We start from the raw sequence: 23,707 nt of genomic DNA, 5'->3' as shown, positions 1-23,707 counted from the left end.
TTAGACTATTGATATTTGCCTTCCACCCTGCAAATGTCTCGCACACCCCCATACTGGATGTAACCCCAGACCATGATTTTTCCGCCACCAAACTTAACTGTTTTCTGGGTGAATCTTGGATCCATGCGGGCTCCAGTAGGTCTCCTGCAATATTTGCGGCGGCTGTGATGTAATTCAACCGAGGATTCATCTGAGAAATCCACCTTCTGCCACTTTTCCAGTGTCCATCCTTTTAGCAGGCTGTGGGCCTTGGCAAATGCCACACGGTTTTTTAATTGCCTTTTGTTTAGTGCTGGTTTCTGTGCACTGATTCGACCATGGAGGCCATTTCGAGACAGAATTCTACAAACTGTTCAGGTTGACACAGGGACTTGAGGTGACCAGGCCTGGTGGAGTCTGCTGCAGTGGAAAAGGGGCTGGCCTTGGATTTTCGAATCAACAAACGGTCCTCCCGAGCAGTTGTCTTGCGGGTCTGCCGGACCTGGGCTTGTCAAAAACATCTCCAGTCATTTCAGATCTTTTTCTTATTCTTTGTACTTGACGCTGAGACACATTGAAGGTGTCACCACCTCAGCAGTGGATCTGGTCTTCAGTCTCTTGATAATTAACGCTTTGGTCTCAGGGTGGATCTTAGGCATGTTGTCAGAGGTCAAGTTGCAGTTGATGTGAAGGTCTGGTGTGCTGGGGTTCTTTTTATACACACCCACTAATTGATTGATCAGTAACTGATCACAGGTGAGGCTGTAATCTAGGATTGGGTGCATCATATGACAAGGCGACAAGACTTTTGTCTTGCCAAAATCTGATCTTTCTGTGTTCATTAAATGATCAATCTTTTTTCAGTGAAGCAAATTTATTTTAGTATATTGAGCATAATTTGGGAGGGTTTTAGCTTTCATATGAGACATTTCTAAAACCAATCGATTAATTTAAAGTCAAGTTATAAGCTTTTGTTTCTACAAAATGGATAAGCGACAAGACTTTTGTCAGGGACTGTATAATAAATTTAACAAAACAGAAGAATTGTTTCAAGACAATTAAATGACAAAGTACATAGCGCTATTTATTCTCAAGTGACTTTCACATTTTAGTAAAGATGTAACTTTTTTTGCACACCGTCTGCTTGTCATTACACTGCACAAAAGCTTGGCCAAAATTGAAGATATAAACACCTAAATCTATCAGAAAATGACTTAAAAGTAGTGAAATGATCTGTCCATGCAGCAAAATAATTTTACTTGACAAGTTATCTTAAAATAAACTACCTCTAGACTAGAATTAAGCATCTCAGAACTAGTAAGAAATCTGAAAACAGGATGAATAACCTGATATAAGTTTTCAAATCTTGGCCAGAGCGGAGAAATTTGCAGGGTACGGAGATGTTATTGCTTTCACTGAAATGTTTGACAGTATGGCATTAAAGGTTGTATGGAGGATTTTTTGTTTGTTTGTTTCAAATTGTCGAAGAAAGTTCAAAACAGAATTATAGAAATGCAGCAGCCTTGTAATTTTGATGACCAAAAAAAAAGAAAAAAAATCCATCAAATGTGAACGTGGTGGCGGCAGATAAACATCAGCCAATAGATAACAAGGCTACCTCTTTATCTATTGGCTGTCGGGTTGTCCATCAAACTCAGTTGCTGTTTACTCAACCAACACAGCAGTTCTTAGCGTCTTTTTCAAACTGTAGCTTCCTCTCAGTTTGCTCAAATTTGTTGTAATGGCAGACAAGAATTCACGACCTTTTCGCCGCAAAAGAAAGTCTGTTTTTGACGTCGCTGAAAGAAGAAGAGAAGGGGAAAAGGAGCGAAGCGCGACATTTGAAAAAGGACAAACAGTCGCTGCATTTCTCTTTCATTGGAAAATCGTCTATACAACCTTTAAGTGTATCTTCTCTCCGCAGACCCGACATGTAAGCTGACCTAATGATGCCAATGCTATACCGTGGAACATTGCAGAAAAGTTACACAGCACACTGTAAAAATAATGAAAACACAATTAAATCTATTTTACAAGAGAAATCTATTATATTGTATTTTGCAGTTTAATTTAACTGACAAAATAATGGCCACTTTACGCTAAGTGCAAAATAAAACTTATCATTAAGAAATATATTCACACAGGGTACGAACCAATATCATATTTCATTCATAATTGTTAACCACTCTGCCACTCTGCACAATAAAAGCAGTGGTATGAGTGTGGTAACTCGAGCATAGTGCAATCTGTTTATCTATTTCAGATTTTATTTCTATATAAAACACCGGAAAATATACTGTATATGAATTATTTTAGGTGCACTTTAGATCAGAAACTAGGGGCAAAACTATAACACACTACTATTACTGTTTAAGCTGCTATTCCGTATATTCATGATCGTATAAAATGCTGATTAACGAAACATTATATTGTGTTCGCCCAAAGCCATTTCTGAAGACAAAATGCAATGATTCTACCACAGGGAAATGTATACTCTTAAAAAATATTGATACTTTGCAGTGATGTGATGCCGGGGGGCTTCTGCGTGTATGTCTGTAGTTACCATGGTGACTAGGGAGACCAGAATTTCAGAATAAAAAACTGGGACATCCCTGGTTTTAATAAGGAAATTGTGAAATGAGTGCGTAATGAAGGAAAATTGTTATGCAGACACCATTCATGATTAACGTGTCAGAATAGTCACATTTCCTTTGTGTTTTAGCCATTTTTAAGCATCTTTTCTGTATTTTACCTCGACAAATTACTATTTATGTCTCTCTTTGCTATTGGTAGGTATCAGATTGGTTAAAAATAGGGACATTTCTTGTATAAAACTGGGACAAATCACTAGTTTTGGATAAATCTGCTGAGACAGGGGACTCAAAATTAGGATTGTCCCGGGTAAATAGGGACGTCTGTTCACCCTAATGGTGACATAATGCACACATTAGCAACACTGCCAAAAAATTTAAGATGGTCGAAAGCTTAAGAAAAAACAACTAAATGGGTTTAAACGTGATCAATATGTTCATGGTTCCATTTAGGACAAAAACGGTGAGAGTAACTGGAAAACTTGTTTAAAATTTAAGATGGTCAAAAGCTTAAGAAAAAAATGCTAAATGGGTTTAAATGTGATCAATACGTTTATGGTTCCATTTAGGACAAAAAAAGACGGGAAAACTTGTTTAACAGCACAAATCAGATCATCTGTTGTACTTCCAGCTAAATCCGTTCTTTCAGTTCAGATTGTATTAAAATAAAACTCAGATTTAAGTCGAGCTTTAGTAGAGCTTCAGACAGAGCATTGCCTCCAGTCTGGTCCAGGGAATGTTGATGACATCAGCTGCAAAGTATCAATATGTACATTTGAAACCTTTAGCTATTTGTAAAAATATCTATATATTTAAGATTGCTTTGGTATTCTCTTTGGTTTACTTACACAAATGTTTAACCGTCCCCTTGAATCGACTGTATGTTGTTCAGGTTTATTTCACTCAGAGTCAGAGAACCGAGGTTAATCTACAAGTTACTTCTTCAAAACCAAATACAATAGTTTTAGTTTTATAGGTCCCTCTTGTGTCTTATGCAGAGGTGGGTAGAGTAGAACAAAAATGTTTCAAAATTAAAGGTACTGTTAATTCAAAATAATATTACTGAAGTATAAGTACAAAGTAGTGTTCCAAGTAAGAATATATTAGTATTTGGAAAAACTACTGCTTGAGTAATTGTAAGAGTACTTGACACAATCCATTTTTAATTTGTTTACATAATTGGAAGGACAAAACATGAATAACAATGCACAAAATCTTCAAAAGAATGATACAAAAATGAGAAAAACAAGATCATATCTAAGGAGTGGTGCAATTGTTCAAATCATTTCATATTGTCACATAAAGCTTTTGTCGCTTGTAGACTTACTCACACTGGAAAGAGGAACCAAAACTATTACTTAAGTAAGAGTACTGATACACTGTACAATATTACTCAAGTAGGAGTAAAAGTGTCTGTAAATACTTTGACAAGTACAATGTGATTAAGAAGTTACTTAGGTAAATACTACCCACCTCGTGTCTTATAAGCCTACCCCTTAATGATTGTATGTTTAAAGCTTACTATGGTGTATCTTAAATCATTGTACTGTACATCTAAGCCATCTGAGAAATTAACCAATCACAACAAAGTGGGTGAGACAAGTGGCCAATCAGAGCTGTCCTGGCCTGAAGGGGGAGGGTTTTAAGTGTTTAATGTTTATTTATTGGTTCAAATGCTGGACAGGGGACCTTGAATTTCATTGACTGAGTGTCTTGTAGTTTTGTTTCTTTTACTGGAGAAGAACTGGTGTAATAGTGTTTTTTGACTATGCTTTGGTGATGTCGATGTATTTGAAAACTGTCACTTTAAAAGCCCAAAAACACTGAACACGACTTTTATTTTGAATCATTTACCAAGGGTCTACTCTATGGCCTGTAACCGTAGCTGTAATACATCTGGAGAAGAGAGCGGACCAGTTTTTAATCATATTTTAAAGCAAACTATGAATTATTAAAGCACACAGAAATGAAATTATTGGGTAACAATTTATAATAATTACATCGTAGCCTTAATAATGCAGGAACAAAGACTGAATTCATAATGAAAACATAGTTTATTAAAATGATCCAGGCTTACATAATTAAAAAGTTAGGTATTATGACTTTAGGATGACCTGAGGTGTTACTAAGATGGAAAAATGGGATAACAGAGTAGTTATTTACATATCTGGAGGTTTGGCACAGGATTGGCCAGGCAGGAGCTCGATGCACCAATCGGGCCAGCAAGGAGCAGCCAATCAGAGGCAGGCGGGAAAACAGTCCTCCAATCACACAGCCAGGAGCAGAGTTTGGAGTTATTCATCAAGGCATTAAGTTATTAAGCCTGAATTAACTAACTCTTTGTTCAAGCTTTATTAAGACTAATTAAGATATAGTTATGATCAAGTGGATTTGATTTAAGATATTAACTTTGAATACTGTTGCCTTTTCATTGTCAGTTACGGAATGTGCTTGTTTTTACCTACTATTTGAATTTCTTTAAAATATTTTTGGAAATGTATAGTTTATCATAAAACTTCATGCTTTAAAGTACCATTCAATGTTATATTTTGCATAGTAACCTTAAAGTTAAATCTGTACTGCTTACACTGGTATGTTCAGTGTGTTTGTGGCTCATGTGTGGTCTCTATGTAGAAACATTGGTCTGTGTAATATGTATGGAACTTTTGCTAATTTCTTTCACTTTAATTCACCCAATTTACTTACATTTTCTTCCAAATGTTGTGAAAAAGATCTTTATTATGCCATCGCTCACATGGACTGACACTGCGGGCTTTGTCGTTTCTGTATTGTGCACTACAGTGATGTGTTCAAGTTGGAATATAGGTGTATTTCTGCTACTTTTCCTGCCAAGCTTAAAGCCACACTATGGAACCTTTCTGCCTGTTTCCTTGGAGACGTTATTGCTTTGCCTAGATGTTCCACAGTACTAGTGTAGCACCAAACTAGTCCTGAAGGTGACACAACCAGGACAAGTTTCAGGTCAGATCTGTGGCGCACTCACAGTAAAGAATACACCAAGAATAGTCCGTCATCTGCTGGTCTTTATTGAGATGACATTGCTTTGCCTGTAATGTCTCACAGTATGGCTTTAATCTTACCTCAGATATAAGTTGAAAAACATCCACTCGTAGGTGGTGTCCACACAACAAAGTTTTTTGATCAAAATGGTGAAGTTTTTATTCGTTTTGGCCTTTTGTCCACACGGAGTCGGCATTTCAGGTGGGCGAAAACTGTGTTTTTTGAGAACGAGTTCCAGAGTGGAGAAATCTGAGAACGCCGGTGCTGCGTTGTCGTGTATTTGGTATTTGTAAAACGATGACGTCGAACTCCGTCACAGCCCTCGAACTAGCCTCCACAGACCGTAATGCCTTTGCCGAAATGTGACAGGTGTAGCTTACAGAGCCGCTGCCGTTGCCGAGATACGCTGCAAATGCTAATGCTAACAACACACACAACGCAGATTACGCACATGGATCAATAACAAAAGTTTACGCATGGGTTATTGAACTGTTGGAATTTTGATACAAATCTTATGGCTAAAAATAAAAAGTTATGTTTACCTTTTGCAAAACAAAATGACTATATTTCTGGGATACATCTAAAATCTGCAAAATCACCTTAAAGTAAAAAAACAGTGATGAGATCTGCATTATTAAATATTATTATCATTGTTAATAGCGCCACATACAGGTGTGGCATATGTATTACATTGTTTTCACTCAGTGCTCCATTGTCGTCTGGACGTGAATATTTATTCGACACGTGTAAGGATGCAAATTTTTTTTAACATGGAAAAAAAAAAATCCAGGAGCGTTGTCGTGTCATGTCGCCTTAGTGTAGGTGGGCCTGCCTTTCCACAGATCTGACCAGTAACTCCTGGTTGTGTCACCTTCTTGACTAAAACTGATAAGGTTTCCAGGCAAAACAAATAGCATCTCCATGGTATCAAGCAAGTGGCAGACGCTATACAGAAAAGTTACATAGTGCAACTTTAAACATTATTCCGCTGCTTCCTGTACCATCACCTAAAATGAGTCTATAATGTTGAACTGAAATGCTTTTTGATGTCAAATTTGAACTTCAGCGCACACTGCTCCTAACCATAGCCAGCCACTGTAGTCACTCACTGTAAAAAGGTAGTTCAACGATTGTGTAAATAACATGTATTTTTTAAACGGATGTCTATGTGGAATCGACGCATGTGTGTTTTTATTTTGGGCGCACATCACTTCATGTTGTGGAGAGAGATTTGTAGTAAAAGTTTATTTCAACTCTGTTTTTTCCTTATTGCAGTTTTGTTCATTCACAAACATTTTCCAGTGTGCCTATGGGTTGTTTTGAGATTCTAGAAAATGGTGACGTCAAAATATCACTTTTCCTTAATGATCACATGGTATTTTTATTGGAAATATCTAAACGCTGAATTCACAAATGTTGAATCTGATCATTTCTATCAGTGACTAGACCCAAGAACTCACTACAGCAATCTGTATTTTAACAATATTGATTTTAGCAGCCCTCACCTGTATTAAATATGATTGGCCTTTAGAATGTTGTGATCTGAAACCCGGCTCTGTGGCTCTGTGCACAGTAGCGCGCTAGTTAGCTCACTGTGTCTCAAAGCTAGCAGTGACTTTTATTGAAATAAAAATATAAAATAACTAAATAAAATTCTGATTCTGGTTAAAGTGAAGATAACCCAAATGTTATATATTTATGACTCAAAATTAGCATTAGCGTTAGCATTAGCAGCAAGACACAAACCTCTAACTTTCTAAAGGCAGAGGTGCTATTTTATTTGTGTACTTTTTAACATGTTTTCAGTGATATCCAGCCAAGACTCTCTGTCCACTGCCTTATCTTTAAATATTTATAAATGTTAGTACGAAAAAATATAGATATATAGGCTAAACAATTGTACAGGAAGTAGTGATGCTAACAGTGTTGGTTGTGTCGGGGACTGTTGTGCACAGAGCCAATAATCTGTATTCTTATCATTGAAATTAAATGGTTGTGTCTAAAAATTGTATTGCCAAAATAGTTGTTTCTATTGACAATTTTGACAACTATTTACAAATTAGAGTTATGTCTTTACTCCAGCTCAACTTTTAAAATGAACTGAGTCAAATTTCTGTAAAATATGCAGGGCAGTAGACAGGAGTTGGACAAAGGCGTCTGCTGTCCTGGGGCCCAGAGTTTAAGGGGCCCAGAATTACACCCTCTTCCTATTAATTTATGTTAGAGGGGGGCCCATGCGAGGCTTTCTGCCCAGGGCCCCTAATTTTCTGTCGACGGGCCTGAACATATGGTTACTAAAGTTTTAAAATAAGATATCCTTAGTTGTGCAAAATGTGCTACGAATAGCTTTACGATTAAGATCACAAAAGAAAATCAAATAGATGGGATAAAATTAGAATAACGACCGAAACTAGATCAACTTTGTGTCAAAAATGATGCTTTAAATAGACCTATATTATTGCATATAATGAAGAAGAATAAGAGTCATGGATCGTAAAAGCTACCTAGCAACAGCTGACAAATCATTATTGTTGTATGTGATTGGTTGAATATTAGACAATTATGATACTAGTTTAAAAGTTTAAAATCATATATGAAATCAGCTTGCATTGTGATCACCTGCTATCGCTACGTGAGTGTTATGAAACTGGTGTGTTTTGTATAGTGTTTTAGCCTGATGTAGTCCGCTGTCTGTGCCTATGACTGCACCTCAATGACTGTTATCCACAATGTACTGCTCATGCAATCATCTCATTTACTGTATATTTGACTATTTGAAAGTCCTGTCGCAATGTTCACCATGCTTCTTTGTGAGATTCTGAAATTAGGTTAGAAATTTGAGTAAATGTAAAACAGGACTGACTGAAGCAGAGAGAGAAAAAAGAGAGAGAGAAAGAGAGAGTATTGATTTATTGGTTTAAATGCAGACAGTGATGTGCCCCAGATGTTTTGTATTGTACATAAAAAAGTTGTTAAATAAAGTAATTATCATGTTATGACAAAAATGTAATGGTTTGTCAACATTTTCAGTCATTTAGATTAAAGATGGACTATGCATGCATTTTTCACATAATGTCAATATACATGTCTATTTACCATTGATTCAATTATGCGTTCTTGCTGTGAGCAGGGTAACCTTTCCCCCAGATCTGATCTCCTGTTTGTCTGCATGGATAGTTGGCCATGTTTAATGTCACAATGTGAATATTAACATCTACACCGACACTAACAGATGGCGGACATTCCATTAAAAATGTTACATAGTGCACATTTAAAATAAGTGTGGGTAAATACGCACAAAGATTACCTATCAGTACTGCAGTAATTATGACTTGTAGTAAAAGTGAAATGTTGTAATGCAAGTTTCAGGTATCTTCTGTGCCACTCCACTTCAAACTGACCACACAGGTTTGCATGTATGAGTTAATAAAGCGATTCCTATAGAGTAGCATATAACTGTTGTGTATGGAAGACAAAGTTTCATAATTTTTAATCATTTGATAATTCCTTTTCAAATCTTTAACAAAGTAAATCTTTAATATTTTCGCTACATTACTTTGCCCTGTTTTTCATAGCCTATTTGTCCTTGACAAACTTGCACAGGTACGAACAGTCAGAAAGAAATCAGATTACTCTCTTCAGATGTTTAATTACAATGCAATAATCTGCATGACAACTCCAGAAATCACATAATGATCAGCTTTTTGTTGTGCATGTAAACAGAACTGTTCTATTACATATTCAATTAGCCCATTAACCTATTTAAATGTATTTAAATGTTTATTATTAACTTATTATTGACACAGTTTTGCATTATTATTATATTATATATTATATATATATATATATATATATATATATATATATATATATATATATATATATATATATATTATATATATATATATATATATATTTTTTTTTTTTTTTTTTGTTTTTTTTTTTTACTAAGAATAATTGCTTCATGCCTCCAACCACCGTGACCTTTTCTATGAAGTTCTGTTTTGTGCAGTGGAAATCACAGACTGCGGGTTAATATATCACCTCCGGGGGACCTGTCCTCGTTGTCCTAGTTGGTGTGGTAGATGTTTTATTACGGTGGAATATTTATTATGGCAGGGGGGCAGATCGCGGGGCAGACGGAGGGGGGCCGCTCGTCATCCCGTCGCGCCGGAAAAGGCAGATGACCACCAGGAGGCGTATCTCACATCAGCTGCAAATTTATGCAAAACACTGAAGCACCCTCCGTTTATGCTACGATCCGTCCCGTGGAGCTAAAACCGCCGCAACGCCAGGCTCTATCCCACGGTACCGAGACCCGAGCGGAGGCGGAACCGTGGGGAGGGAGCAACCGGACCGCCGCTACCCGAGGAGAGGAGCCCCAGCGTCGGTAAGAGCTCGGAGCAGACCTTGGTGTTAGCATGGATCCGCTGTCTGCTAAACGGGCTATATCATTGGCTGTATAGGGGGATGTGGCTAATGCTAACGGGCTGTTACTGGGGGGTCCGTGTTTGGAGGGGGGTTTGGTGAGCGTTGGAGGCCGGGGGAGGTGAAGGTAAGGCCGGGGAGGGAGGGATGGATCGCTCGGTGCGCTGGTTCGTTCCAGGCGCACGGAGGAGGAGTCGTAATAATGACCCACTGCGGAGATTTGGATTTTAGATTAGCACGTAACCATAATAAAAGAACAAAAACACGGACAGGAAAAGCAAACCGGAGCAGATGGTGGCTGTTTGGGGTTTAAAAGGATCGGGAAGGACGGAAGTGTGCGTTACCTTGCTATTACGCAGGATATTGGCTTACTGTGGCCCAAATACTGCCCGCGTATAATAAACAATAAGACTTATATAGGTCAGGCTAGTAAGAACTGAAATCAATAAAAAAATATATATATATTGATTCAAGCTTCATATTGCCTAAAACTAATAGGCTGTTTGCAACACGTGTATAGACATTTCATTGATAAAGATAAACATATTGTATTCATTAATATGCAAAAGAGGGACTGGTTTGGCCTGATTGGTCATTGGGCAATGGGCCAACACTATTAAAAGGTAATTAAAGCACACAGTTTAGTTTTATTATATGTTTACTATAGCTAATACATGTGGGTGTGTTCATATATTGTTGTTAGTTGAAAATTATTGATTTAAAATACAGTTTTATTATGAGCTAATATGGTCATTTTTTTGGATTAATTGGGACTAAACTGGCTCTAATTCAGAACTAAACCAGGACTAGAACAGGAGTAAAACAGAACTGGAGCAAGACCAATCACCACATCAAAATTGGGACTAAATTGGCACTAAATTCAGAACTAAACCAGGACTAGAACAGGACTAAACCAGGACTAGAACAGGACTAAACCAGGACTAGAACAGGAGTAAACCAGGACTAGAGCAAGACCGATCACCACATCAAAACTGGGACTAAATTGACACTAAATTCAGATCTAAACCAGGACTAGAACATGACTAAACCAGGACTAGAACAGGAGTAAACCAGGACTAGAGCAAGACCAAACCAAATCTACATTAGGACTCAAAACAGGACCAAAGTGCATGAACGAATCGAATAATCTACGTTATGTTAACTGTAAGATTCTTTATTTAGTATTGAATTTAACTGTTGTCCCTTAAACTATTGATCCTCAAATAGAAGATTTATTGAAGTTGCTCACACATGATGAATATTAGAATAGTAAATAACAAAGAGCAGTGTTTTTGGTGATCATTTTAATTTCTTTTTGAGCCTTATTATTAACTTATTAGTGCATATATGTACCTGTATTCTATTAAATTATAATCCCAGTGTAATTAAACCGTTGAAAACTAAACATTTTATTGGAGTCTAGTCAATGCTTTATAGTGTAATAATGGAGCAGGTACCCCCCTCCTTATCTAGGTCAAATATGCTCCCACTGATATCGTCCATTAAAGCTTTTGCTGCATTTGGGTCATAAAAATAATGCAGCACATTTTTACATTCAGTCTGCCAAGAAGTCTACTCCAGCTAATCCTCTGAGGAAAAGCATGCGGTTTGGACCAGAGTTCACACTTTGGAGGAAGAAATTGGACTGTCTTTACTTTTGTGTAATAATGGAACAATTACTAGGGGCCAACTTTTCATGATCTGATTTTGATACTCTAGCTTTAAGTATCTGCCGATTCCATAGACTGAAAACAGCATTTCTTTTCTTTAAATAACAATAAAATAAGACAAAACTGAACCAAACGTGTTACTTATCTCTCAAGTAACTACAGCTTTGTGTATCCAAGTCTCACGATACGATATCGTCACGGTATGAACCTCACTGTACGATATTTATTGCGATATCATGGGAAAGCTCATGATATGGTGGGGAGGCTCACGATTAGAGATGTAACAATATCCAAATCTCTCGGTACAATATTTGTAGAACATACATCTCACTGTACGATATTTAATACGATATTTTGTGAGGCTAACAAAACTGTTAATATGCTACTTTTTACTTTTGTTACTTTTGTTACTTTTTTAAAATGCCTTGACAAAACTTAATCCAAAGAACTAAGACTTAAAAGTGCTTAGAACTGTTATTTCTTCATGTAGTCTACACTGAAATGGAGCAAAGGATCATGGTCTTTGTAGTTCCATGTGTCTTTTTTTTTAGCTGTTGCTGCACCATAACTCTTAATTTAAGCAAAGAGACTTGTAATTTGATATATTGTGATGGTCCACGATATTATTATGATACGATATCACGGTATTTCAGTTATTGTTACATCCCTAGTTAATATGCGTCTTCCTGGGCCAATTATGACCTGTAAATAGTCTTATCATGTGAATTTATATGCCAAACTAGGATATTGAAGGAACCGATATTCAGAAACTGATATCTGATCCAGCTAATGTTTCAGAATCAGTGCTTATATCAGATACTAAAATAAGGTCCATGTAGAAAAAAACTTGAAGCTTTTAGTACTTGGAAACAGTGGTGGCGTGATACTAAAATTTCAAACTTGATTTCACTACTAAGGAATAGACTCGATACTCAATACTGATTCCAATCCCACATTTATCATAAAAAAACACTCTTTTTCAACAGTAAATTACAGTACTTTCTTTTCTATTCCCATGTGGTCCAGGCAGGTTCCATAGTGGTCCATGTCTACTTGTCTATGTGCTCTTATACTTGTTCTGATACAGCTCAAGATCATTCTAAAACTGTTCACAAAAGGTTTATTTCTGTCTTGTGAACTCAACTTGACAACGACTTGGAAACGACTAAAAATAGCCTGTGAATAGTGCATTTTAATTATATGGATCTTGTATAATCTTTATATAAATGACAAAGGAGGGTTGGTCACATTGTTTGTTTGGGTAATTATACTTTGCAGAGTTGGTTTTGATTGGCTCTTCGAGGCTTGAGTGGGTGGAGTCTGTCTGTCTGTAGTTAGTGGTACTAGTCTGGGCTGGTGCGGGTTGTTCTGTATAACCTTGTATTATCCACCTACAATGAAACACTCAACATTTTTACATAATTGTATTGTGTAGGGACAACTTGGTAATATACCTTTCTGTTATATATTGTGTTACTGTTTTGTTTTTGTGCTATATAGAGAACGTTTTATTGTGTATTTTTATTTTTAGTCTGTATTTACAACAAGAAACAAGAGAAAACTATATTAATGTAATCTGAATTTTAGATTGAAGTAGCATTAGATCTACTGTTTACTGTTTACTTGCTTGGTTTATTGTCCATTTTTTATTTAAATTTATTCATTCCTATTACTTTTGCTGCGCTGTTACGTTTAAATATAGACATTTCCTCTGATTTATTGATTCTGCCTTTCATTCTGACCCGCTGTTCTATATAACACCCACGTTTGACCCTGAGTTTGACCCTGAGAGTGACCCATGACCTCTCTGTCTCTCTCCGCAGCCATGGAGACGGACGGGGACCAGCAGAGGGCCTCGACCAATGGGAGCGCAGCGTCGGGCACCAGCTCCCGCCCCTCCGCTATGAACTCCATGAGTCTGTATGAGAGGCAGGCCGTACAGGTGAGGCTCATTTAAATACATGAATCTCTCTCTTTTCCCTCTCTGTGCTGTCTAGTTTGTACAGAAGAAAGAAGAATTAAGCCTTTTTTTCTGGAATGCGGAACTAAACTAACATATATAGATCATTATTTTACATTTGTTCAATGTAAAACACGATATTGGTTTATTAAGAGAAAGGGGACTTGATTTCCTTTAGAAACTGTACACCTGAATGCTCCACCTCTTCAAAGTATTTCCCTATAGTAAAAGCAGCAGATTTTCATTGACCCATTTTACTCTTGAAAAATGACTACAAGACATGTTTTAACCCGAGCACCAGGAGTTTTAATTTTGACTAATCCCAAGTAAATTCAGAACAGCAGGTGGAGATACGGGGTTGGTAAAAACAAAAATTTTATAGGGAAGGGACAAGATTTCCCAAGACAAAATCGTCTCAAGATTGTGCACACATGAGAAAAATTATCCTGTGACATTTCTTTTCCATGTTTTTACGTTTGGATTGGATAAAAAATTTAGTTAAGTACTGAAGAGTTTAATTTTTTTGAGATGCTGTAGTCCCAAAAACAGTGCTTTAATAAAGTAAATAATAAATGGTGATGCCAAAAATGAGAACTGGATTGCACTATTTATTTTGTATAAATGATGTAAAAATCTCATTTTGTCTTGTTCTTGTGGATCCAGTCTCAGGTCTCGTCTTGTCTTGTGGAAATTGTATCTTGCCCCAACCCTACTAAATAAAGGACAATTCCTGGTTATTCAAACATAGATGAATCAAAAGAAATTAGGGGTGTAATCTAGGGGTGTAACTCATGATACAATATCGTCACTGTATGAACCTCACAGTACGATATTTATTGCGTTATCACTAATATCCAAATCTCTTGGTATGATATTTTCACGATATACATCTCCCGGTACTATATTTATTGCGATATTGTGTGGAGGGTAAACAGCTAAAACTGTTAATATGCTACTTTTTCCTCTTAAAATGTCTTGACAAGACTTAATCCAAAGAACTAAGACTTAAAGGTGCTTAGAAGTGTTATTTCTTCTTGTAGTCTACACTGAAATGGAGCAAAAGATCATGGTCTATGTAGTTCCTGTCTTATTGTTTTTTTTTGTTTTTTTTTTTTTTTTTAGCTGTTGCTGCACCGTAACTCTTAATTTAAGCAAAGAGACTTGTAATCCGATATATGTGAATGTCTACAATATTATTGATATAACTTTGATGATACGATACCACGATATTTCAGTTATTGTTACATTCCTAATATACCTAATTAGTACCTAATTAATGAGGGAAGATATGGTAAATTTATAAAATAAGCCTCTAATATTAAGAGTGAGTTTGTTATTCAAATATGTAAATGTGTTTTTCTTCTATCCAAATTCTTCTGTCAAATTCTATCCAAAAATATCAGCTATCCTATTATTACAAAAATGTTTTAGAGGAATAAGTATTGATGCATGTGCTTAAAATGTAGACTCATGCGTGATTTAAGTTCTCATTGGCAGCTCTCTGACAGTCTCCTGTAGTTTATCGTTTGGATCCATGGGGGCTGTTTCTCTGACCCATTCATCTCTGTCTGCTCCCCTCTCTCGAACGCACGCTCCTCTGCTCCTTCTGCTTAAACTTATTACAGCGACAGGCGTATCTCATATATCAGGAGCAGACAGGAGCAGACAGGAGCAGGCAGGAGTAGACAGGAGCCGACAGGAGCACTCCCACTGAAGCACACAGCCCCTCCCTCCATCTGTCTCTGCGCTGGGCTGTCGAAATCTAAATCTGCTACTGTCTCCTGAGGCTGTGCAATTACTCAAATTTTAATTAAGATCGAGATTTAGTTATTTCTAATTAGGGATGTAATAACAGTCAATATGTTGTGCTATCATATTGTCAAAAGTCTCACAGTAATATCGTGGGCCATCACAGTATATTGTCTTGACTTAAATTCATTGCTATAGTGTGGCGTCAGAGGTAACTACATAGACCATGATCCTTTGCGCCATTTCAATACAGACTACGTAAAGAAATAACTGTTATTAATCACTTTTAAATCCTAGTTCTTTGGATTATGACAGAACTAAAGGCTTGTCAAGGCATTTTAAATCTGTGTGTCATTCGTTCATTCGTTTTTCAATATAAAACCAAAAATAAGAGAATGAAAAAAACAACAATTTTCTTCATGATTTGTCTCCAAAACCAAAATGAAAAAAGGAATAATGATTCGTTTTTTATTTTTCAATTTTGGGTTTAATTCAATAATGGAAAAAACGGATGATGGCCATTTCCCGTTTCCGTGACTTAAACTGCGATGAAGGACTTTTATGCTGCATACGGACTGAACCAGGACTAAACCAGGACTAAACCGGTCTAAACTATCTCTAAACCAGAATTGAACCAGGACTAAACCAGGTCTCAGTCCTGGTCTCAATCCCGGTCTGGTCCTAGTCTGGTCCCAGTTTCCTGATCACCCGACAGTCTACGCAGGCGCACGTCCACGCCAGTCCCGACACTCCTGGTTCAGTCCTGGTTCAGTTCTGGTTTAGTCCTGGTTCAGTTCTGGTTTAGTCCTGGTTTAGTCCAGTTTTTTACTGAGACCGGGACTGGACCTGGACCAGGACCAGGACTGAGACTAGGACTGAGACCGGTTTAAACCTGGTTTAGACCTGGTATAGACATGTTTTAGTCCTGGTTTAGTCTTGGTTTAGTCCTGGTTCATCCGTATGCGGTGTAAAAGTCCGGCATCGCAGTTTAAGTCAAGGAAACGGGAAACAGCCGTTATCTGTTTTTTCCATTATTGCTTTAAACACAAAATCGAAAACTGAAAAAAAACGAATCATTATCTGTTTTTTGATTTTGGAGACAAATAATGAAGAAGACAGTAGTTTTTTTTTGTTTTCTTATTTTTGGATTTATTTTGAAAAATGAATGAATGAATGACACACAGATTATTTTAAGTGGAAAAAGTAGCATAATCACACTTTTTTTAATCTCCACAAATGATTGCGATATTTATTGTACTGTGAGAGTTGAATATCGTTATGTCCTTATTTTTAATTGTCAGTGATCAAGCAATATTACACTATTTTCAGATCTAAACAAACAAACAGACCTGGAGTTGTTTTTTGTTTCGTTCACACATGTCTAATGCACAAACCCTGCAGATTTACACTGAGTTCTTCTCTCAAACTAAAAACACTTTTGCATCATTTATGCTGTAGAATTTCAGTTCTGTACTAAACTAAAGGTAAAAGGTTGCTGTTAACTTGACATTACAAGATAGAACAGAGTATTTCGGGCTTTGGTTATAGACAACCCAATAATGTAACTTTCTGCAGTGTATGGAGTTATAAAGCTGTCTTTTGTCCATGATTTCTTCACAGCCCTCATTCTCTCATGTTTCTTTATGATTTCTTGCTCCATCTGGCGTCCTGTGGCAGCTCATCCTTCAAACTGACTCACAAATGCATGTTTTTTCCGAGCCGTAGACCGTGGCTCTGTAGCTCCTGTAAACACACACACATGCACAATATAACTACATTTCTCTGTTTGTCTTAAGCTCCTGAGGCACACTCACATATGGAGATTACATTTCGTATTTTCGGGGTTTGCAGGCTTTGTATATTGTTCTGTCTGTTGATACTTTGCATCTGATGTCATCAACATTCCGTGTTAGTGTGATGCTAACTGTAGGCACACTCTGTCTGAGGCTTTGTTAGACTTTAATTTGAGCTTCATTTCAACACAATCTGAGCAGAAATGACTGACTTAGTTGAAACTACACCAGGTGAGCAGATGTTACTACTGTTAGGTCTAGGGATGTGCAAAAAAATCTAAATATCGATATCGTATTGTTTAATGTGATGATACAGAATCAATATTGTGGGCTGCTGTATCGATATATCGCCAAGAGCATTTTTTGGTATATTTTACTAAATTATTTTGTTACTGAGCTACAGTTTTGTTGCTTTTTCAGAGGAAGCAAACTTTTTCATGCAACACATTGGACATTTTCATTGTTTGATGAGTAACTTTGCACAAGAAGTGGTTTAATAAAGACAGACATGAGTTAAGCTTTATTTTTTATTGAACTGTATCGAATCAATTTGAAATATATTGTATTGAATTGAAAGCTCACTGTATCGAGGTATGTATCGTATCGACAACTTCTTAATGATACCCAGCCCTAGTTAGGTCCTTCTCAAAGCATTAGGCAAGAGTTTTTCAGTTAGTCACTCTTACGTGTTTATTGAAAATCTAAAACCTTATGAGAACCATATATTGATCACAGGTGCCTGAAAATGTGCTGTTGAAATCAATTTTGTATTAAATTCTCTACTAATCAATGGTAATAAGCAGCTGTTAACTTTCAGACTATCGCTTCATGACATCACAAAGTGGAACAGAGCATTTTGAGCTTTGAAAATGTAGACAGACTCATATCAAACATATATGAATGAAACAAAACACACCTCCAGGTATTAGGGGTGTACCAATATCCAAGTCTCCCGATACGATATAATCACAGTATGAATCTCAAGGTACGATATTTATTGCGATATCATGGGAAAACTCATGACAATATCCAAATCTCTTGCTACAATATTTTCATGATATACATCTCACGGTACGATATTTATTGCGATATTTTGTGGAGGCTAAACAGCTAAAACTGTTAATATGCTACTTTTTCTTCTTCAAATGTCTTGACAAGACCAAAGAACTAAGACTTAAAAGTGCTTAGAACTGTTATTTCTTCTTGTAGTCTACACTGAAATGGAGCAAAGGATCATGGTCTATGTAGTTCACTCTGTCTTTTTTTAGCTATTGCTGCACCATAACTCTTCATTTAAGCAAAGAGACTTGTAATTTGATATATTGTGATGGTCCACGGTATTATTGTGAGAACTTTGACGATACGATATCACGATATTTCGGTTATCGTTACATCCCTGCCAGGTATGTTTTTAATGAAGTAACAGCAATATAACATGACTAAAATCTCTCAGTTGTGTGTAATATAGGACCTTTAATTCTATATTTCTCTCATTTCTCTCCAAGCATTACATGGAAACACACACATAAACTACTCTTCGTCATTCCATATAGAATAACATTAGTATATATTTGTTTTCTTTCTCCTCAGGCACTCCAGGCATTACAGAGGCAGCCCAACGCAGCGCAGTATTTCCAGCAGCTCATGCTCCAACAGCAAATCAACAACGCCCAACTGCAAAACCTGGCCGCCGTGCAACAGGTCAAGGTGAGAGAGGACATTTTGTTATTAAGGTGAGAGGAGGGCGTGGTCAAGTAAAGGAATTCTTGGATGACATGGGGGAAGACCTGGAATTGGTAAAAGCATTAGCAAAAGCAAACATTATTCAGACAGTACAGAAATACTAGTAAACAGCTTCTGTGAAAAGGCAGGTCAAACTACAAACAGTCACTTCCAGAATTCAAGCTACCTCACTCCATGGATTTGTCTTTCTGCTGTTGTGCATAAAAATCCTTATAATCCCTATACATTTTTGATTAGGTAATAAAACGTGGATCTTTGTTCCCCAATCAGACATTGAATGTGGAAACATATTATAGAAACTATTACAGTAAATTATGCATTGGTTCTCTCAGTGGCTTTGAAGTGAGTAATAAAGTCTTATGAAACTTCATTTTACTTTCTCTTCCAGGCGACTTTAGCTGCGAGTCGTCAATCGAGTCCGTCCAGCAGCAGCTCCACTCAGACCACCAGCACCACATCTGTACGTCGACGTTTTATTTTTATTTCTAATTTAAGCAATGCTATTCTTAATAGAGCCCGACCGATATATCGGCTGGCCGATATTATCGGCCAAAATGGGCACCTGGAGACATATCGGCTATCGGCCGATATGCTTGCTGATATGGGCCGATATTTCACGTGGGCATGTTATACCTCGTTATAAAGCTTAGACTCTCGACATTATGTTCATTTAATCCAATTTATAGACAGATCGATGTCCTAATATGTGGCTCTGCATCAGTATTTATTTGCGGTGTAATTTGTGTCCGTATTGTCCCTGAACACACCCCCAGAGTCACGTCACTTCACGTGTGTTTGTTTACACCCGCAGCCGTGCGCAACACTGAGATTATATTCTTTTTATGGACAATCGGTTTGAGTCTGGATTAAAAGGACATTTATTAGTGCAGACTTGTGATGTGAGGAGGAGCCTGTGTGAGCGGTGAGTGTTGGAAATATGTCGACTTTGAAGGGGTTATCTGTTAGCGATTAGCTGCTGTAGCTCCCGCACATAAACAGGCTGTTTTCTATTGGCCTATTGTAAAGTGACTGTATTGTCCGTATATTTGTTACTGGACCAGCATTGATATGTAAATGAGCTGTGAATAGACGTGTGAATGATCCACATTTATGCATATAATTAATTACCGCGGTGCGCACGTTTTTACGGCTAAAGGCTAATAGCGGTAGTTTCTTTTCTAGCTAGGAGTTACGGGTCGGTCGCGATCGAAGCGGCTCTTAGAGCCGGCTCTTTGAAGGGAACGACGGGAGCATGTTTCTTATTGGGAGCCGTGTTTTCTCTTTTTCTCACTTTTTCTCTTCAAGCCGCTTGTAGAGCCGTAGTTTGACAGCAGCAGCGGCTGAAAACGAAACGTTCAGAAATCTGCGTGTGCATAGGATTTTTTTAAAAAGTGCATATTTGGCTGTAGTTCAACATAAAATGAATAAACCAGGACTAATCTTGGGCTCGAGTGAGGGAGAGAGATAGAAACCGAGTCCCGACACTCAGACCTGGTTAAGTTCTGGTTTAGTCCTGTTTCACACATGGTTTAAATCTGGTTTAGTCCTTTTTCAGTCCTGGTTCAGTTCTGGTTTAGTCCTGCTTGCAACAAAACAATCTCAAGAGTCGCTTGGGAGCCGAAAGAGCCAGCTGCTTTAGTGAGCCGAGCCAAAAGAGCCGGTTCTCCCAAAAAAAAAACTGGAATACCCATCACTAGTAGCTAGAATGTGATGCAAAAATGCCATTAGGCCAATCTACTGTATGTAAATATGATGTAAAGAGTCAGAATAACAATAAATGTTGCCTAAATAAACCCAGTTTAGAATCCACTAGAGCCAAACCTAAGTTTTTTAAACAATTCAAGATTTACAGTGAATTTTTACATCACTAAATATATCGGTGATTATATCGGCTATCGGCAGCGCCAACTCCCATTATATCAGTTTCTGATATAAGTTTATATCAGTGTTTTTGTATTTTCGTATGTTTTCAGGCCAGTGCCACTTCTGGGTCTAGCTCTGCCCCCAGCAGCAGCCGGCCAATCAACGCCTCTGCCACGTCAACCATCAGCCAATCAGTGCTGTTCAGTGGAGCGGCTGGAGGACAGGGTCAGATGTACCTAAGGGTGAGTCCTGCATATCTTTATTTTGCCTGACAGAATAAATATATCTACTTTTAAATATCTCTCAAGTATTCATAGTGAACTTCTTGCACTTTCTGTAACTGCAGAGCCCTGTGGTCTGATTAGGACTTGGCGGTATCACAAAATAAAAAGCTCATATTGATCAACACAATTTTCAATTTTAGAATTCTAAAGCAAATAATTTCCTAAACATAAAAAATACAAACTTTGATTTTATTTCTCCATCTAGAGTACATTCTTCTCCAAACCACTGACAGAGAATTGTCTGTAGACTCAAAAGTCTGAAACGCCAGCTGAACATTGATCATTTGAAATGACTGAATCGCGATCTTAATTAAAATGCAATTAATTGCCTATGGATATGTCACTCCTCTACTTCGAGTGTTCCACAATATGACATTAAACAGCTCTACTTTACATTTATTCAATTCCAGGTGGTTTTATAGCTCAAAAATACTAAGAAAAACGCATGCTGATTGTGAGCGGAGTAGTCTCTCCTGTAACTGTAATTTGTCCTGGTTTGGTCTCCGTGAAGATAGAAAGGTTTAATACCACATTGTGAAACATTCCAGACAAAGCAATAACATCTCCATGGAGAAAAGCATTTGACAGACTCTCTACCAGAAAAGTTACTCAGTGCACTTTTAGCTCTGATTCACTTTCAGTCACTGCAGAGCTTTACTTTATGATTCTTTGTGTCTTAGTTGTGTGCTGTGATGAGTAGCGCAGGGGTCCTGACTCAGCCACTCATGGGGGCTGAGTGCTGTGACAGAGACGAGTGGTCTCTGAGCAGCACGACACAGACGCCGCACTGAGCACACGCACAGGAAACAGCAGGGACAACAGGGACTCCTAAACAGCAATTAGGACTGGGCTAATAAATATTCTAATCTTGTTACAATATGCTGTTGGATATTGTGATGTAGCTTTGTGATGATGCTTTTCAGTTTAAAGGTGCACTGCGTAATATTTGTTGTGGAGTCACCATGGAAATATTACCTCTTTAGAATGTTCCACAATATAGATTAAACCTGTCTATCACGAGGGAGACAAGCTCATTGCAGCACTACGCTACATTACAATTCAGATCTGTGGAGAGTTGCCCCTATTCACAGAAGGAATTATTGTATTTTTGAGGAGTGGAAAATCCTGTAATGAATAAATAGAATAGAATAGAAAGCCTTTATTGTCATTATACACAGTATAATGAGATGCAGAGCTGCTCCTTCAAAGTGAAAAAAAACAAAAACAAATAAACAGTTCTCAGTGCAAAGTTGAGTTCAGTATAGTGACAGCTTTGGGAAAGAAGCTGTCCCTGAGTCAGTTTGTTCTGGCTGGTATGGACCTGAAAGTAAATGCTAGAGTCATATGTTTAATGTCATACCATGGAACATTCCAGGGAAAGCAATAACATCTCCATGGAGACGAGCAGATGCTGGTCGCTCCACCAGAAAAGATGCACAATGCACCTTTAACGCAGTTTTTTGCCCAAACGTACACGCTTACCCACCCACTGCTCCTTAGTCAGCCCTCGTCATGAGTGACATATGGAGTTAACCAACTGCTGTGAAGTATGAACTCTCAGAAGCAGCAGATGACAGTAATGACTGATAAAAATGTACTAAGTAGAACATGAAATAGTGACCTCAGATCTAAAAAATGTGTGTTTTCTTTTGACAAATCGCCCGCCCCTAATATCATTGCAACTGGCTGTCAGCAGACATATTTCAGCTTTTACCCATCGGGGTAGAGCCATTTTAAAGGCCATAGTGTGGATTATTCTCAAATTTTGATGTATTTTGGTGGGATTAATACCTGTTGCAAATATAAATTATAATTCTACACCAATCAAGAAGCAAATTGTGAACAAAACTGAACAATATGTTGAAAATTACAGGAAGTGCAGAGTTTTAGAGAGTTGGATACTGATGTCATCACACTAGGAGATTCCAAAAGTTGGGCACAATTTACAGAAGAAACACATTATTTTGATGCTTTAAATATAATATAAAGGTTAACTTGTCATAGGCATTTTATCTACATCAAACCAATGTCAGTCTAGTCTCAATTTAATATTGAATTCAAATACACCACTACACCAACATGTACAAACTTGTAACGTAACTATGCATATACTGCTCAAGACATCTGTTTTTTGTATATATGGTAGTCTGTATGAATACTCCTTCACTCACCTGTGGGTCACTGCTCTGTGTTTCAGGTGAATAGGTCACTGCGTACACCTATCTCCCCTCAGCTCATCTTCATGCCCAGCTCCACGGCAACCGCTGCTGTGGCAACCGTCACCCAGCAACCACCACCTCAGCAACAGAACCAGGAAGTAAACGCATCCAGTGGTGCACAGGATAATGAGCAGGTGAAGAAATTAACTATTTGTCCTGATTCATTTATCTAATATGAAATGTATTTAGTGCAGGTCCAACTTTTACATTGTTTTATTCATTTTATAGGCTCAGAATTTAGCCATCCGAAGTGCACCTACTCCAAAAACTGGGGGGGTCAAGACTGAAGCACCGGACAGGAGTGAATCTGGTGAGAGAAGAAATATATTGGCAATATTTTTAATTAAATCAGTTGTGTTCATAAGATATTACAATACCCATTAGCAGCTTCTGAAATTGGTGCCATT

The 23,707-nt window shown here is 37.5% G+C and overlaps 1 protein-coding gene across 4 annotated transcripts in view; it reads left to right on the top strand.

The window, feature by feature from the left end:
* Positions 1–9,802: 9,802 nt before the first annotated feature.
* LOC110162171 (polyhomeotic-like protein 1) overlaps positions 9,803–23,707 on the top strand; it is a 32,484-nt gene continuing 18,579 nt past the window's right edge. For all 4 annotated transcript variants that reach the window (XM_055156909.1, XM_055156908.1, XM_055156910.1 and 1 more), the window contains exons 1-7: positions 9,803–9,981; positions 13,513–13,631; positions 18,782–18,898; positions 19,323–19,394; positions 20,908–21,039; positions 23,279–23,434; positions 23,529–23,610. In XM_055156909.1, the coding sequence (XP_055012884.1) occupies positions 13,515–13,631; positions 18,782–18,898; positions 19,323–19,394; positions 20,908–21,039; positions 23,279–23,434; positions 23,529–23,610 (676 nt within the window). In that variant the 5' untranslated portion in view covers positions 9,803–9,981; positions 13,513–13,514. The remainder of the gene's footprint in view (positions 9,982–13,512; positions 13,632–18,781; positions 18,899–19,322; positions 19,395–20,907; positions 21,040–23,278; positions 23,435–23,528; positions 23,611–23,707) is intronic.

The sequence above is a fragment of the Boleophthalmus pectinirostris genome, unplaced genomic scaffold (genome assembly GCF_026225935.1).
Source record: "Boleophthalmus pectinirostris isolate CB_2022bp ecotype Guang Dong unplaced genomic scaffold, ASM2622593v1 HiC_scaffold_21, whole genome shotgun sequence".
Taxonomy (NCBI): Eukaryota; Metazoa; Chordata; class Actinopteri; order Gobiiformes; family Gobiidae; genus Boleophthalmus; species Boleophthalmus pectinirostris.
The sequence above is the reverse complement of the archived record's forward strand: the minus strand, read 5'-3'. Positions and strand labels throughout refer to the sequence as shown.